This window comes from Paroedura picta, chromosome 7 (assembly GCF_049243985.1).
Source record: "Paroedura picta isolate Pp20150507F chromosome 7, Ppicta_v3.0, whole genome shotgun sequence".
Lineage (NCBI taxonomy): Eukaryota > Metazoa > Chordata > Lepidosauria > Squamata > Gekkonidae > Paroedura > Paroedura picta.
The window spans coordinates 23,798,975-23,816,532 of record NC_135375.1 but is presented as its reverse complement, the minus strand read 5'-3'; the positions used below and the strand labels follow the sequence as shown (position 1 = coordinate 23,816,532).

At 42.2% G+C, this 17,558-nt stretch overlaps 1 protein-coding gene across 3 annotated transcripts in view; it reads left to right on the top strand.

The window, feature by feature from the left end:
* The window catches only part of HCN1 (hyperpolarization activated cyclic nucleotide gated potassium channel 1), a 193,791-nt gene extending 179,693 nt beyond the window's left edge, over positions 1-14,098 (top strand). For 2 of the 3 annotated variants that reach the window (XM_077347082.1, XM_077347083.1), the window contains exons 7-8: positions 5,458-5,622; positions 9,929-14,098. In XM_077347082.1, the coding sequence (XP_077203197.1) occupies positions 5,458-5,622; positions 9,929-10,785 (1,022 nt within the window). In that variant the 3' untranslated portion in view covers positions 10,786-14,098. Of the gene's footprint in view, positions 1-5,457; positions 5,623-8,318; positions 8,397-9,928 lie in introns of all 3 variants that reach the window. The other variant, XM_077347084.1, reaches the window with a different exon arrangement.
* The last annotated feature ends 3,460 nt before the right edge of the window (positions 14,099-17,558 follow it).

Sequence of the window (17,558 nt, the reverse complement as noted above, 5' to 3'; positions counted from 1 at the left end):
TATCTGCCCAATGTCAACTGCTGTACACTTAGCTTACTATCCCATGAGAAGTTATGGGTTGCTTAAATTTTATTGAAGTCTATTCGACAATGTTGACAGTTTTTTTCACCTGAAGCAGTAAATGCTAAGAAAGAAGAACAAATGTAACATTGGGACTGTAAAAAAAAATTCAGAAATGTGTTGAATGCTATGTAGATATTACCCCACAATTTGTTGTGCATGTAGATTAATGACCACTCATGTTAATTCTACTTTCCATGGCTGGGTCTTCATTGTAACTGGGTCACCTTGGAGATACATAGTACCCTCTGTCTGACTTTCCCATTCAATGAAATCTATAATTCTTATTATGCAGTATTAGACCTGCAGATATAAATAGGTGCAGTAAGCATTGTCTTGGTGCTTTTGTTTCCCCCTGTGATTAGCACAGTCAGCTACTGGCCTTCTTTTAAAAAACATTTGTGCGGACAATTGTTCCAAAAGGCCAAGCAATTCAAGGAAACCTGCAGAAGGGAATGATGCAAATAATTTAAATTAGGGTGAAGTCTAGTTTTTGTGTGTTTTAATTTTTGTGTCAGCATTTGATGATTGATAAGGGAGAACCCTTTGTGCAGCAGGGTTAAAAAATCACACAAAAGCACAAGAAAATCTTATTCATTTAGAAGTCAAACCAAGGAATGCAGTGACTCCTCAGAGCACTAGAAAACAGTGGGTTGCATCCAGCCATGTTATCACTCAAGCTCTCCCCATCCCTTTTGCAGCCTGTATCCCACATAACTTTTCTCTATGCCCAACCTCTCTTTTCCACCAGTGGAAAAGCTGCATGAATCCACCTCAGTGCCTTTCTACATAGCCCACATAGATTCACGGAATCTTCTGCTCTACCCAATTGGGTTAGGTAGAGTCTATTTTCTCAATAAGCCCTTCCAGCCTATAGGCAAAACTGGGGATAAGAAAGCTTAGATAGGGCTGTTATCAACACATGGGCTTGGAAGGGCCCTACAGAATATCTGACTGTACACAACTGGAAGTTTCCCTCTGGGATTTCACAGCTGTCTTGTTCCCAAAGCTTGGGAGCTTCCCTAAGCTTACCATGTGATCTAGCTCTAGGCACAGATACCTGATGTGGTAGGGCTAAGTCACACATGATGCTGGGCATCCATAACTGAGTCTGCAGACATGTATTTATGGTGTAATTATGGAGGAACCAATATGGATCATATTGTCTGATTGTTTGTGGTACTGCTGTTTTCCCAGCTGGAATCTTAGCACTGAGTAGCTTCAATCAATCAATCAATCAATCAATCAATCAATCAATCAATGACAATTATCAATTGTAAACAATAACAATTACAGACTCCCGGCATCAGGAAACATTCCCAACTGGAACAACAACATGAGAGGAATGAAGCTACTCTTCTTCAGTTCTAAGACCCTAACGTACATTATACCACCCACCACCAGCTAAAATACCAATATAGTGATCCAGGCATGGATGCCAAATGTCTTATTTATTTATTTATTTATTGGTTTGTTTGTTTGTTTGTTTGATTTGATTTATATACCGCCCTCCCCGAAGGCTCTTGCATGATTTGACCCTGAATAACCAGTCTTTGAGTAGTTTTGAAAACTACTTTCTGGTGTCTAAGATATGAAGAAAAATAGACAAAACTTCTGGGATGTAATTGAATGCACACAAATTTTAAAAGAAATAATCCCCTGCCAGGGCAATGCTAATATCATTTATTTACAATTCTATGCTCAGCCAGCAGGAGAAACAAATGCTACCATAGTAATATCAACAGATGCTCCTACAGTTTTCTTGGAAACATTGCTATAATGCTCCTGCATTAGCTATGCACAGAAGGCACTGAGTAGCATGCTGCAACAGCTAACTCGTGTCATCCAGCTAAGTTCAAACATATCCTCCAAAAGCATCATGCAGCGGATCCCACAGCTGTTATCCCTGCATGTGGCTCCATGGAGCTGCAGGTAGGAGGCCTCCATAGAGAACCCAGATGCTTTGCAGGAAACATGGTTTGTGTCATGCTGTGGCAACAGTGCCTCCGTACAAACAAACAGAATACATTGGTCTCTGTGATGAAGATTTGGTCTTGCAGCCAATGCATAGGGAAGAATGAAAACAGATGGTAAGTTTGCCAGTAGCTCAATAGAATAAAGGAAAATGTAGATGGTCTGCTAAAGTCGCACCTATCTTTTAGATTCTTGTTCTCAGTAACAAGATTGAAAAGGAGAGAGGCAGCCAGACAAGAACTCACACTTTCCATTCTGGAGACGTCTATTCTAATCACACAGCCATAACACTACACAGAGGGAAGTGGTCAAGTCCATGGAGAACATTCACCTCTGTTCACTCCTAACCTGCATGGCAGCTCTCAACCCAGTCAAAAGGGATCTGTTTTCTGCCTGAAGTTAAGCAGAACAGCACAGATTAGCACAAGACGTCTCAGGTTCAGTCCCTGGCTGCAGTCTCCGGAGAGAAGACCTAATCGCACATCTGAGACAAAGCCCTCTTTAGCAGTTACAGTAATAACTGGGCCATTTCCTGTCTTGATGGGCATGATTGCCACTCTATACTGGATCATCAGTTCCATTAGTCTCCTTGCATTTAGCATATCATGTGGCCCACCTAACATACTCTTAATCTACTCACCTGTTACATTTTCCCTTCTCTCTTGCTTTAGGATTCTCTGGGCTGATCCTGCGTTGAGCAGGGGGTTGGACTAGATGGCCTGTGTGGCCCCTTTGAACCTTATGATTCTATGATTCTCAAGTAATCCTCCCTTTAACCTTCAAGGAATCTATTAACACCTCTCTCTCAGGTTTTGGGGCCACATGTAGGTCAGGACATCACACTCGCCACCTGTCTTGAGTCTTTTTAAAATATAAAAGATTTTTTAAATATAAAAAGAGTCGTGACTATTTCATACCTCAGGTTCTCTCACTGACAGGACTCCACAGACAGGGGAGCTCAGCCATCTTTAGCAACAGGCCCAGAGTTATTGGTCTTGGGGGCACAAAGTCTATTTTAGATTGATGATGATGATAATGATGATGATGATGATGATGATGATGAGAGGGAGGGAGGGAGGGAGGGAGGGAGGGAGAAATACCTACTACAACCCAGAACTTTCCCACTGCTCAGTTTCTCCTTCGCCTTGGTAGAAGCCCACTGACATTATTCCAATATATTTTTCCTTAGAATTGTGTTCCACCACTGTTCCTGCATGTAAAAATTGAGGAAAATATAATTCCCCTTTTAGCTGGTGAATTACTTCTATTATATCAACAATAATTTGCTCCCCCTGTTTTGCTGTCTTTTAGTGGAGCAAGCTTTTAAGAGGTTTCTTAGGAAACTGAAAGGATTTTGTGCAAGATTTCTTCCCTTTTGACACAAGCAGCAGCTGGCCATAAATACATTGAACAGCATTGGTCCCCAGGGAGCTGGCTGCCTGCCCAAGATGCTGTAGGTCATATAAGTCAATGGCCCCTCATGCCATTGTTTCAATTACAGGCGTTCCTAGTAGGGGCACTTGATGTTAACCCCAAGTTAATTTATTGTGACCCAGGTATTAATGACTTAACCTCCCAGCATTTTGGTTTTTATTAATGGACTTCATTCCCACTGGCATATTCATCTGCTCTGTCAGCATTTATTACTATCAGTATCAATAAATCCATGCTTGTAGTGAAACTAATTCAGAAGACTTCTTTCTCAATGCTGATAACTGTTCCAATTTACACATAAGATATGACAGTGTCTAGCAATTACTTTGATACGTTTAATGGGTTGATCTTCATTTTTAATCTCTAGAAAATATGTTTATTTCATAAAGGCTGATATTGAAGCTTGGAGGAGATATTGGCATGCTTTGAAAATATCTATTCCACTTAATAGGGCCTCTTGTGGCGCAGAGTGGTAAGGCAGCCGTCTGAAAGCTTTGCCCATGAGGCTGGGAGTTCGATCCCAGCAGCCGGCTCAAGGTTGACTCAGCCTTCCATCCTTCCGAGGTCGGTAAAATGAGTACCCAGCTTGCTGGGGGGAAAACGGTGATGACTGGGGAAGGCACTGGCAAACCACCCCATATTGAGTCTGCCAAGAAAACGCTAGAGGGCGTCACCCCAAGGGTCAGATATGACCCGGTGCTTGCACAGGGGATACCTTTACCTTTACCTTTACCTTTATTCCACTTAATATTTCTGGTAAGACCTAAGAGGAGGAGCTGGTCACATGGCTAAGTGCCACAGCGTTTAACAACCACTCAGGGTGGCTGTTCTGCCCCTGAGTGCCTCCTCCTCCAACCAGCTTGCCTGCCTGTCCAGCAGCCAGCCAATCACCTTCTGTCCCCCATCCCTGACCACCCCCTCCTCCTTCCACTTCCCTCTGAGGCTCGGAGGCTGCAGATCCCTGCTGCGTAAGAGCTGCCCCTGCTGGTGAGTTCCCTAAGAGCTACCTGTATTCTTTCCAGGTCCCGGGAGGAGGGGGATGCCATCCGCAGAGTTCTTCCCCCCCCAATCTAGCGTCCATTGTATTCCTGAATGTGCTTTGTCCCTAGTATCTTCATATTATTTGACTTAGATTGATTTAGATTAGATCACACCAGTAAGGCCTCATGTCGTAGAAGTCAAGAGTACTGATGGACAATGATGGCCACTGGACAATTTCACAGAAACTAGCTCCATTAGCATCTACTAGCCATTATGACTAATGGGAACTTCCATGTGTAAAACTCTTAAATTCAGTCCTAGGAAACAACATCAGGAGAGGGCCTTCAATCTGTTTATTGGCTTTCCAGGGCAAGTGGTTGGCTGCTTTGAGAAATGCAGTACTAGACTAAATGGACCATTGGTCTGATCTAGTAAGGTTCTTTTGAACCAAAATGAAGAGGGAACATGATTTCCCCTCTCCCAGGGATGTCAGTCTGGGGCAAGAGACATCTATGTTATGTTTCCTTTCTTTCTCCATCACCACAAATGAACTGTTTATTTGTAGGGAGCAGAGGAAGAGTTGGGGACATCATTACCCCAGTGCTATAGGGGAGGTGAGCGAGAGAATGAATTCTCAACCAGTGCAACAAAAGAGCCTCAGACCAGCCCTAGATGGTTCTCCTGTAAAATCTCCACCAATAGATGGAGGTTGATAAGAATACTGCTTGAGAACATCTGGTGGATACTGGAAGGCATCATAGATTTTATGCAAGTATTTATTTTATCAGAATTGTTTGTGCTCTTGTTTTTCTGTTCTGGAAAGGAGAAACCAGGAAAAGGTTACATATTGAAAAGATAAAGTAACTCACTCCATTGACTAAACATGTTTTCCTTAAACATATGGGGAAAACCACAACTGGGTTTAAATTGTTACTTCCTGCCCTGGGTAACTTTTCAGTATCCATATTTAACTGCCTTCTCTTTGTTCCTTCTTTTTCTGTACTCCAGAAATCTGTCTTTTGACCAAAGGCCGCCGCACTGCCAGTGTACGAGCAGACACATACTGCCGACTGTATTCTCTTTCTGTGGACAATTTTAATGAGGTTCTGGAAGAATACCCCATGATGAGAAGAGCATTTGAAACAGTAGCCATCGACAGACTGGACAGGATAGGTATGTTGTTTTAATCTTCTAAAGTGAACAGAATCCCATGTAGTGCTTTCGTTGTTGTTATTTTTTTTAAAGAGGTGCCTATACTGATATGAAAACGTTGCACCCTCAGGACTTGGAACAACCCCCCCCCCCCAAAAAAAAAGATTCTGGTACTCAGTACTGGTGAGTACCACCACCCAAAAACCCTGATCATCCCTCCTTTGAGTTATGGGGCAAAACGTTTTGTACCTGACAATATAAATGAATGTACTGAATTTCTGTGGATATGGCTTAACTATGTTTTTTTTTTCTAATTTATAGTCTGATTTATCTCAAAAGTCTGAGTCAGTGTTAAAAGTTACAGTAATTATATCATTTCAACACAAATTCTAATTTCCTTCTCCTGGACAGTCGCCTTCAAAAGCCAAGCTAAGCAAGAGTCTTTTGCCCTGCCAGTCAGTTACTTAAGCTTCCCCAAACTCTAGATAGGTGAGATCCATATCTGGCGGAGCATCCACCACCCTCTTTTCTTTTGATATTCACATTTCTTAGTCTAAGTGCAGATCTTCAGAGCCAATTGCATAGAGTATAAAATCTTGCGCATTGGTGCAGCAAACACCCAGAATCCTGTCTCGCCCTATCAGAAAGCCAACTGCTTTTTCTGAAGAATCATCAGGGAATGACTCATGAGTGGCACTTTGACCCTGGGATTGCTGCCTTAGTCATCTGAGATTTATGTATCTAACAAGTCGTGCCACACATTTCACACACTTTCAACATATTAAAATATCAATAATTACATGAGCACTACAAGCTAGGCACATTTGCATTGCAAACCAGGACATCATAAGTTTTGTCACCCTTGCCATTCAGCATTTTTAAATTGGGCCATCCTCCTTTAGGCTCTGGCCATAGCTACATAAGCCCTAATAAATGGATGTAGCTGCTCTTAGCAGACCAATAATTCTCTCCCCCCCCCCTGTTTCCAAGAGTTCTAAAGTTGCCCACAATGATCCGCCCCCCCTATGTGAGTTACCCTGCCGTAATCTCACTGGCAACTGCTGCTCCAGTAGCAGCTACTGCGCTTCTCGCATTGGCATGAAGAAGACGGAGAGCTGCCCTTCGTTCTCCCCCCTTTATCCTCCCTGGTGGCCTGGGGGGAGAAAACTGCTTTTCCCAGGATCCCTTGCCATAGCTGTATTCAGAGGGGCAAGGAAAGGAAGAAGGTCAAGAGAAAAAGAGACAGAGACTTCCTTCCATTCCCTGCCACTGTTGTCACCGCAGCCCCAGAGAGGAGTAGGGGAAGAAAAGGAGAGGTCAGCTGTTCTCTCTTCAGGTTGCCAGTGCTGAAGCAGCAGCAGGAACCAGGTAAGTGGGTGGAAAAGGGAGGGAGAAGAATTCAGTCCTTAATGTTAACACTTCCGGGGGTGGAGCCCTGGGAAGTGGTGTCACTGATGTTGTGAGGTCATTTCCAGGTAAAAACCCAGGAGTGACATTATGCATACCCCGGAATGCTCTAGATCAGGGGTAGTCAACCTGTGGTCCTCCAGATGGCCATGGAATACAATTCCCATTGAGCCCCTGCCAACATTCGCTGGCAGGGGCTCAATGGGAGTTGTAGTCCATGGACATCTGGAGGACCACAGGTTGACTACCCCTGCTCTAGATAAATGCTGTAGAGATCACTGGCATTCCTAGAGCCTTGCACTATCATGTGACATAACTTGTGGCATTTTGCCCCCAAATGATGTCATATACATCCCCCCCCCTTGTTTTTATCCCTCCCACCACCACATTGACTGGTGGAGGGCAATTGGGCATGGCAGCAGGCGACTGTCCACCACCACCTGGCAGCTGGCAGCCCTAAATACTGACCTTATATTATAGAAGCCCCCCAAATTCACATCAGACCAGGGAATAAGAATTGAGCATCATTAAAAATATGACCACTCTCCCCATTACTTCCTGTGTTTCAACAGAAGCAAGAAGGTGAAACTTTTGCTTTCACTCCTACTTTTAACCTTCAGAACCTTTGAGGTTTTTGAAGAATCTGCAAAGGTTTCTGCAAGGTGGTGAGGGGAGTGGCATTCAAAAGATGATGAGGCCATTAGGGAAGGACAGGCTCACAGATACCCTCCAGGGGCCATATTGCAATCAAGGCCGGTTCCGTTTCATACCACGAGGGCCAGGAACTTTAAACAGAAAGGGAGCTCAGATTCTAAAGAATTCTGCAGGAACACAAACATTGAAGATGAGTATTCCTAAATCAAATATTTAAACTACTTAAAAGCTCCTTTTTTAAAAAAAGCTTACTCTATTCCATTCCATTAAACGGCCATGTCAATTTATGAATAAGAAATGTATTACTTGCAAGAGGCAGAGAGAGCATGCGGAAGTTTAGCTAATCCGAAGAGCTTCAGAAAGCTCTTGCATAGCCCTTGAGGATCTAAGTCTGAATATAATGATTCTGGTTGTTGATTAAACATGTATGGGCGCTATCAGCATTCTCACCAGTATCAGCACGGCACGGATTAAGGCCAGTGAGCCTCAAAGCTCTTTTCCTTCCCCAAACGGTATGACCGTTGTGGTCTATATCTTGGGTGCTGCACACACATTACGGCAGCCGCCTCTAGGCTGCATTTTCTTTTTTTTAAAAAAATGGTTCGTGTGGAACACGTCATTGCACAGATTGGCCAGTTTTCTTGATGTCATCACAGACCCTTCTTTGGCTGAAACCAGTGGCCTGGGGAGAATCGCTCAATCCACGTGGTGAACCAATTCAGACAGTGGGCAAGGTAATTCTCCATTTCACCAGCCCCGAGTTATCCAAGGGATTGCCCAGGTTCACAGAGCATGCATTACCCTCCCTCAGCACTGACGCCCCATTGGCTATGTAAGCCCAACTATAAATAATAATAATAATAATAAAGTTGTTTTATCGCAAGGGTTTGAGATTGCAGTAAACTTTTAGGGAGATACAAACATTAGGTCTTAGAATTTTTCTTAGAATTTTAACCACCGCTAAAAAAATAAATTGTCCCAAGGAACGTTCAAGTTGTTATTGATATCAGTAGAATTACTTTTGGCAAGTGGGTTTGTGAATTGCATCCTCTGTTCTATAAGAGATAGAGAAGGTCTTCTGTTTGTTTGCAGAGACCCATATTATGCAACCCGGTTCATATTACAGGGGTAGTCAACCTGTGGTCCTCCAGATGTTCATGGACTACAAACGCTGGCAGGGGCTCATGAGAATTGTACTCCATGAACATCTGGAGGACCACAGGTTGACTACCCCTGAGTTAGAAGACAGAGAGGAAGATGTCCTTCTCAATCTGGTGGTCACTGTTTACTGAAGTTTAATAATTGGTTCTAGGAAATGTGTTAAATGGGTATATTTTTAATAACTTACGTAACATGTTTAGCTTTTATGAAGTCAGGACTGCATGGCAAGGAGAAAGTCAAACTGTTTAATACTTAGGGTCGCATGGCTGCCTTTTCCCTTCACTTTCATTAAATCCATATTATTAGATGGCAGAGAATATTGGCTCTTTAAGAGTCGAAATGGCAGTGGAAGCATTTGTAGGCATTTGTAGGCATTCGGTGTGTCATTAATGACTAGCAAAAGACCTCTGTCAGAATGGATAGGAAGTTTGTGGGGCTTGCTCTGATAGTCCTTGGGATGCAAAGCAAGTGAAGCTAAAGGGTGAAGCTCATCTCTTCTGTTCTGTCTGCAAAACGATATTTCCCTGGGACCCTTGGCAAGGAGGTCAATACTAAATGGTGCCAGGTTTTGTAGCCACCATGAGAGGTTATCATAAGTATAACAGTGGGATAGAAGAAAGTGAAGGGAAGCACTTGGGGACACCATAGGGCAGGGGTAGTCAACCTGTGGTCCTCCAGATGTCCATGGACTATAATTCCCATGAGCCCCTGCCAGAATTTTCTGGCAGGCTCATGGGAATTGTAGTCCATGGACATCTGGAGGACCACAGGTTGACTACCCCTGCCATAGGGGATGTCCTTAACCCTGATGATCTCAATGATTGTGGCCATTAAGAATCAAGCTTACCCCTTTCTGTACAGCCACATTTTCCATCTGCTTGTTTCAATCCTCAGATATATTTCTTGGTCATGTTCAAACATGACAGAAAACTTGGGAATGCAGAAAAAATGTGGCTAACGATGGTCTTCAATTCTTTTCATTATGACCTTAAATTGCCTTGACACAAAATGTTGCTTGCCTGTCTCCCACCATGTTGGGAATTTACTAACTTTGTATGCCGTTGTGTCCATTTTACCTCCCCACCCCTCATGCTCTCCCCCAAAGGAAAGAAAAATTCGCTTCTTCTGCAGAAATTCCAAAAAGACCTCAATACTGGCGTTTTCAACAACCAAGAGAGTGAAATCTTGAAGCAGATAGTGAAACACGACCGAGAGATGGTGCAGACTGTTGTCCCAATGAACTTGCAGCAGATGTCAGCACTGAATTCTAACACTCCAGGCTCAGCCTCATCGATGCAGATCAGGACGCAGTCCCCACCAGTGTATTCTGTTCCCAACCTCTCTCATGGAAGCCTGAATTCTCCGACGCCAAGTACACAAACACCCCAGCAATCTGCCGTTTTCTCACCCTGCTCCTACCCTTCGGCGGTCTGCAGTCCCCCAATACAAAGCCCTCTGGCTGGCCGAACTTTTCAGTATGCAACACCTACAGCTTCACAGCTATCGCTACTGCAGCAGCAGCAGCAACCACCACCACCACCACCGCAACAGCAGTCACAGCAGCCACAGCAAACACCTAGCACATCACAGAAGAGTGATGTCCATAAGAGCACGCAAGCTCTTCACAATGCTAGTCTGACAAGAGAGGTGAGACCCCTCTCTGCCTCACAGCCTTCTTTGCCCCATGAGGTTTCTGCTATGGTTTCTAGACCTCATCCAACAGTGGGAGAATCTTTAGCCTCCCTTCCGCAGCCAGTCTCAAGTCTCCAAAGCACAGTCATCCAGGCTGGAAGCAAAGGCACAGTACCGCCAAGGGTTGCCCTATTCCGCCAGATGTCTTCTGGAGCAATTCCGCCCACACGAGGGGCCACGCCATCAATGGCCATGCCACCAAGGGATTCTTCCACAGTCTTAAACACTGAACTAGAGGGGGATAAACCACGATTTGCTTCAAACTTATGATCCATGCAGACTTATGAATAAAGTGGAGACACTGACATAAACTGAAATTGCTATCAGAAAACAATGTTAACCTATTTTCTGAGAAGACTCCAGCTGTCTTCTATGAAAAGGAAAGCTGTAGACAAATCTAACTCTTAAATTCGAATGTACAATATATAGAGACAGACAGACATCCAAAAGAAAAGAGAGATACCCAAGTGGTCTCTCATGTCTTCCTTTCTTATAAACTGTTAAATGAGTCTAAAACAATTGGTTGTAATATCATTTATTTATAACCTGCTTCTCTGTTTATAAAAGAGATTTCCTGTTCTGATGGAAAGTGAAATTCCATGGTTAAATGACAGTATTATTAACTTCAGGAACTAAGCCTCAAATTAAATTAAATTGACACAATACAAGTTGGTGTGAAATCAGGAGCTGCTAAACAATCCTTTTTTTTATTTGTATTTATCAAAGAGAATTGAGTCAACATTTCCCGTTTTAGAACTGAAGTTTCCTTTTATGGTGCTTTACCTTTGGGTTTAAATTGAAGGACCAATTCAATTATGACTATCTACCGAAGAAGGTCTAGCATTATTGCTGTTCTGAATGAAATCTTTCATCAGAATCACTCTTTTTAAGAAATCTGGGTGTACTTCTGTCTTCATATGGGGGGAGGGGAATTAGCAAAGACTCATTAATCTCTCTGTAAATAACTTTTTAAACCCAATTACTCAAACAAAAAATAGCTCCTGTGTGGTGTACCATCGCAAAGTATTTGTTTAGAAGTTTAGTTTCCAGCTTGTCATGCCAAAATATGACATTTAAAAATTTTACTAACTATAAAAGCGCAACACAACTGTAATGCAATGGCTTGAGACCTACAATGCTATTTTTTCATGCAGTGTTTTTATGCAAAATTGTATGCTTGATCCTGCTATGTGTATTTCACCAGGACCATCCCCTTCCTCTTCTTTTCCATGGACAGTGACTGAACATATTCCATGCATGCTTGTGTTTTTTCTTTTAATTTGGGCTGCGGGGGGGGGGGGCAGAAAACAAACCAAAAGATGAACCAACAATGGATCTTGCATCCCAACATTAGATTCAGTCAGTCATTGGGGTGGGGAATCAATCATGTATCTTAAGTTTAGAAAACGATAAATGTGAATTGATTGTCATTTCATTTCCTATAATTCTGACTAAAGTTAAGAGATTTTGATTGGGGGGGCAACCACTGCTTTTGTTAAGCTTTCAAGCGTGTTCTGTGTCCTCACTGTAGTTTTGTAGTTGACTGTGGTGGTATTTTTACAAACAACTGAGTATACTATAGCATCATGTCTGTCTGGGAATGCACAACTCGCTTAGTGTGTACTATAATAATTTGGACAACATATCCTACTACGGCATGTAGTTTCAACCATAGAAATTAGAGTTTGTTTGTTTGTTTTTCTTTGTAATGTTTGCACAAAAAGGGAGGGACACCGTAACAGAAGGCAGGGTTAAAGCATACGGTTTTGTAAAACTTTTCTTTCATTTGCTCTGCTCTTCGTTTTCTGACTTGGGGTGTTTCCAGATGGTTGGCTTTTCAAGGGTCAGCTGTGGACATGAATGCATTACCCACAACACTATCAACTCCTGTAACATGAGCAGTTGTGTGGTACATAACCATTTATCCCTCCTAACCATGTGAATGGATGTTGGAGATAGCTACAAGAGATAGTGGCTGTGCTGCTATAGGAAATGTTTTGGCCACGTGGAGGTTGTGTGAGGATTGTATGTTGAGCTCCTCTAGGCAGGGTGACAGAGAGAGAACTGGATGGTCCCACGTAAAAAATCGAAGTCCAGATGAACAACTGTTGCACATAAATTCCACAATGGTTGGTGGTTGTGGTACTACTTCCCCAGCCTCCAATTTAGAACTATGCTACAAAACCAGACATGGGATAAGTTAAGCAAACCTGTGCCATCCTCCCTGCGAAGGACATCCCTTAGCAATTTATTAGTGCCTGAGGAAGGTCACAGCTGAACAAAGACGGACCTGGCCATGTCATAACTGAACCGCATTCCAAAACTACTATATAAACCCACGTTATCTACCCTTTTGGCCCACAACGACGAGTATTTTGTAAGGGAATGTGCCCATTAATGGTAAGGGAATGGAAGAAGATTACAGAACTGCATATTCTGGTGCTTCTGAGCTAAGCTTGTTCTAATTGTGACCAAGACTGCAATCCAGCAGGTGTTTCTAAGGGGCAAGCTGCATCCATTTCATGAGCCCAATGGGATTGCCTCCAAAGTTTTCAGCCTTTGAAGTGTACAAAGTCTTTAAAGGGGCCTCATTGTCCTCAAAGACCACATCTGTGGAACTGGGTGGCTTGAGGAGCAATATCCAAACATCATGTTGCCTGCTATGCCTTTTTTCAAATGGTATTTCTAATACCTAAATAAATTAACAGCCCTTAAATTTTCTTAGCGAATCCTGCTTCCCAAGTGAAATCAAGTCAAGGATGTCATTTATTCCATGAATACGATGCTAGCGGTATATGGGAGTGGTCAGGAATCGCATACAAGGAATGTAACTTTGAAGTGTTATGGATAAACTGCAAGACCATTTATTTTTTGGTACAATAGAACCCTGACTTTATTTTAATACTGATAATAAATTATATCCAACTTATGATGAATCATATTCTGGTCCTTAAAACTGTTCAAGGTTTACATTTGATAGGCGTATAAATGGAGTTGGTAGTGAACTATTTTTATACATATGTTTATTTTATTTTAAGTATAATAAAACAATTAACATCCATGGTCTTTCAGTAAAACCATAGAATGAAAAAAAAACTTTTTAATGACTTTGTAATAGAATGGGCAAAATCTAAGGTTTGTAAGTTACTCAAAATGGTACAGGGTATAAAAACGATATACATATATATATATGTATGTATGTATGAATGTGTATATATATATATATATATATATTAAAGTTATGAAACAAATGACTCATTTATGTAATATAAAGAATATCCATTGCTATTTTGAGAACTGACCTATTTTTCTCTGTATATATATATATACACATATATATACAAAAGCCCTTAAAAATGGAATCTCACATCTGTATAGGAGGAAATGTATTTATGATGACGTGGATCGTATCGCTGAAAAGACAATACATCGAACTGATTCTTACGATGATTGTATGATCAGGGATGAGTTAGATTTTTTTCTTTTGTCTTTGCTCAAAGCCATAAATATATATATAAATATAAAGATTATTAATAAATTGAACAAAAATATAAAACAATAAAACATGAATATTTTATTTGAACTGTGACATTTCTAACCAAAGTTGGTAATTATTTCAATAAGAACCTGAGTTTTCCTTCATTTGCAAGCTGGTAAATAAATGACTAGCAGGTATCATAAAACACATGTAGGATTAGAGCATACTGCAGTTAAAATAGATCAGAAGGCAAAGAAGAGTCCTCCTTACCCAAAATAATTTCACAGAGATTAGCTCTGTCAGACTGTGCTACATGATGTTCTCAATCAAAGATGAGTCATTGGTTCAACTCTTGAGGTCCACAATGGAAATCCAGTGCTGGCTGAAGAGCCTAGATTAGTTGGCAAACTGAATGTACATATTATTTCCCCCATCAGTTTTAAAGAGGTAGTGTTCTGAAAAATACGTTTAGCCAGTGCGAAGGCGGCTAAGGAAATGCTACTGAACACTTGAAGACTCTCAATATAAGTATTTCTGAGAATGGAAAAGGATGTGGAATATCTTCATGACCACAGGGAGTAGTGTGTCAGCTCACTTCAGTAGTAGTGGCTGATTTACACCTGTGCAGAGATGCCTTCAGTGAAATAATGAGGTAATTATTGAGCCTTTGGGGAGGGCGGTATATAAATCTAAATAAATAAAAAAAAAATAATTTTATTAGCCATAACTCTCAGGTACTTGACATACAGTCAATCCCAGTTACAGAGTTTTAGAGGTGGGTGTTAGTCATAATTGTTGATGGTATCGAATTTATGGAAAATGTAATGAATATATGTTGAATAACATCAGTGAGAATTATAGCAATTCCCATGATAAAGTTTATGGTTCTGCTATTAAATATACTGTAACCAGTTTAAAACAGGCCCGAGACTCTAACCACATTTCTGAACAGAACCAGAACTGAATGATCAGCTGCTGAGAGGTCAATAAAATCAGCATGTGAATAATTTGTAGTTGCAGAATATTCCCCAAGGCCCCTAAATCAGTCTCTGGTCATGAAGCTAAATTGCAAAAGTTCAAGGTAGGTAAAAGCTGTCATTCTTGGAAGTGTTCAAGATACCTTACTAATTAAGTGTGATACATAGATACCCAGCTAACCCTGGCAGAATTGGAACTGGAACAGTGAATCACTTTAAGTCCAGCAGTTTCCCAACAGAAACATATTTATGATTCAGGTGTGGTTGTTACAGTACAGCCCTATTAGAAAATTGCAGAAAATTAGGAGGGTGGGAGCAACATAATCAGATCTTCCTAAGCTACTTTCGGCATAATGGCTCACTTAAAACCCAGATCCCTTCTTGGTTCCCTCAGATGAGCGGTAAGCACTCTGCAGCCTTTAACTGTTCTATCTTCTATCTGCTTGCGAGTTCTCTGTACTTCAGAGGAGAAGGGCCCTCTGTGGTAAGTGTCCAATGGTTGTTCTGCTATTTGCTTGCAGGTTACCAAAAACACCGGAATCCTCTGCCTTGCCAAGGTGGACTTTAGATACCTTTTTTCCTCCTTCCCCCTTTCATGACAACTTCCAGATCTCATGCTGTTGCTGTGGCTATGGTCTTGAAAACTTTGATATCACTTCCAATACCTGCCACATTTTTGCTTGTGCATCCTTGGCCTAGATGGACTGCTGCTGAATTTCTGCAGGGTTATATATCTGCATTGGAATCCCGCTACTGTCTTTGTCATCACCTGCTTGGATAAGTCAAATGACTTAAACAGTGATACTCTGTGGTTCAGGAGCCACATGTAGTTCTTTGACATGCCACATGAGGCTTTTCTCAGTACCGGTCCACAGTATGGTACCTGCCCCCTGTTTTAGGAGACTAGGTAAAGCTTGAAGTTGTCAGGTGGTTCCCATTTTGAAACAGCCACTGCTAGAAGAATGAGGAAGCTGCAAGCCGCCCTCAGGGCCCGTGTCAAAGACAGGGATGAATGTGGCTTTTAACCAAAGCAAAATAGCAATGGATAATAGTTGGGAAAGGGGTTCTTGACAAGCTATGTACCAGTACCACTGTCATGAAGAAAAAGAAGAAGAGTTGGTTTAATATATGCCACTTTTCTCTACCCAAAGTGGATTACAATTGCCTTCCCTTTCCTCTCCCCACAACAGACACCCTGTGAAGGAGGTGAGGCTGAGAGAGCTTCTGACAGGAATGCTTGGTCAGAACTATCAATGCTGTGATGAGTGTAAGGTCACCCAGCTGGCTGCATACAGAGGAGCGGGGAACCAGCCAGTTCGCGAGATTAGAAACCACTGCTCTTAACCGCTACAACATGCTGGCTCTTCTTCCCCAAAATATCTTCTCACCCAAATCAGCTATATTTATGGGAATGTTCAGCCTGGAGAAAAGGAGGTTGAGAGGGGACATGATGGCCCTCTTTAAGTATTTGAAAGGTTGTCACTTGGAGGAGGGCAGGATGCTGTTTCTGCTGGCTGCAGAGGAGAAGACTCTTTGGGCTGATCCTGCATTGAGCAGGGGGTTGGACTAGATGGCCTGTATGGCCCCTTCCAACTCTATGATTCTATGATTCTATTAATTTTGGGAGTGATATTCTGGAAAAGCCCTAGAAGTCCAGCCTCAAGTCTGGGGAGTTGACCCAGCTCTAGGGTTTCCCCCCCCCCCATTTTCATTTTACCAGTTTTGAAGTTCCTGTTTCTTCTAAGGTGTTTTTTTTCCTGTCCTACTTTTTTTTCTGTCCCTCTCAAACAGCTTTCTTTCCAGCATATCCAATTTACATCTTCAGGGAGATAATGTAGAAATTAAGCAGTTTGATGTCAAATTGACCACTGGAGGGAGAAAATGTGTGCGGAATGGTGGGGAGGAGGGAACCACGAAAAAAATAAGGATTTAACAGTGAGTCAAATAAGAATGCAGAAAAGCCTCTAGTAGTACTTACAACATGGCTTAAAATTGGACAAGATGTCATAATCCAGAGCAAAAGACATGCCAGTTCAGGGGCCCATGAGTATTACACTTAGATCATGCACTGTCACATCAGCAGCACACATCCATAGAGAAAGCTGTTTCCACTCATTAATCTCTGTTACTTGCATACAATTAGGCATCTTAAATATCTCTGAAATTAAGGTGCAAGGGAAGGCAACAGAGATACGTACCAGGCCAGCTCTGTGCCTGAGGGTAGATTGCTCTTTTTTTATTTTAAACCTTTGTATGCCGCCTTTCGAGCCTCTTGTGGCGCAGAATGGTAAGGCATCAGAAATGTTGTCAGAAAGCTCTGCCCATGAGGCTGGGAGTTCAGTCCCAGCAGCCAGCTCAAGGTTGACTCAGCCTTCCATCCTTCCGAGGTTGGGAAAATGAGTACCCAGCTTGCTGGGGGGTAAACGGTAATGACTGGGGAAGGGAATGGCAAACCACCCCGTATTGAGTCTGCCATGAAAACACTAGAGGGCGTCACCCCAAGGGTCAGACATGACTCGGTGCTTGCACAGGGGATACCTTTACCTTTACCTATATGCCACCTTTCAATGTATCTTAGGCAGAAAACT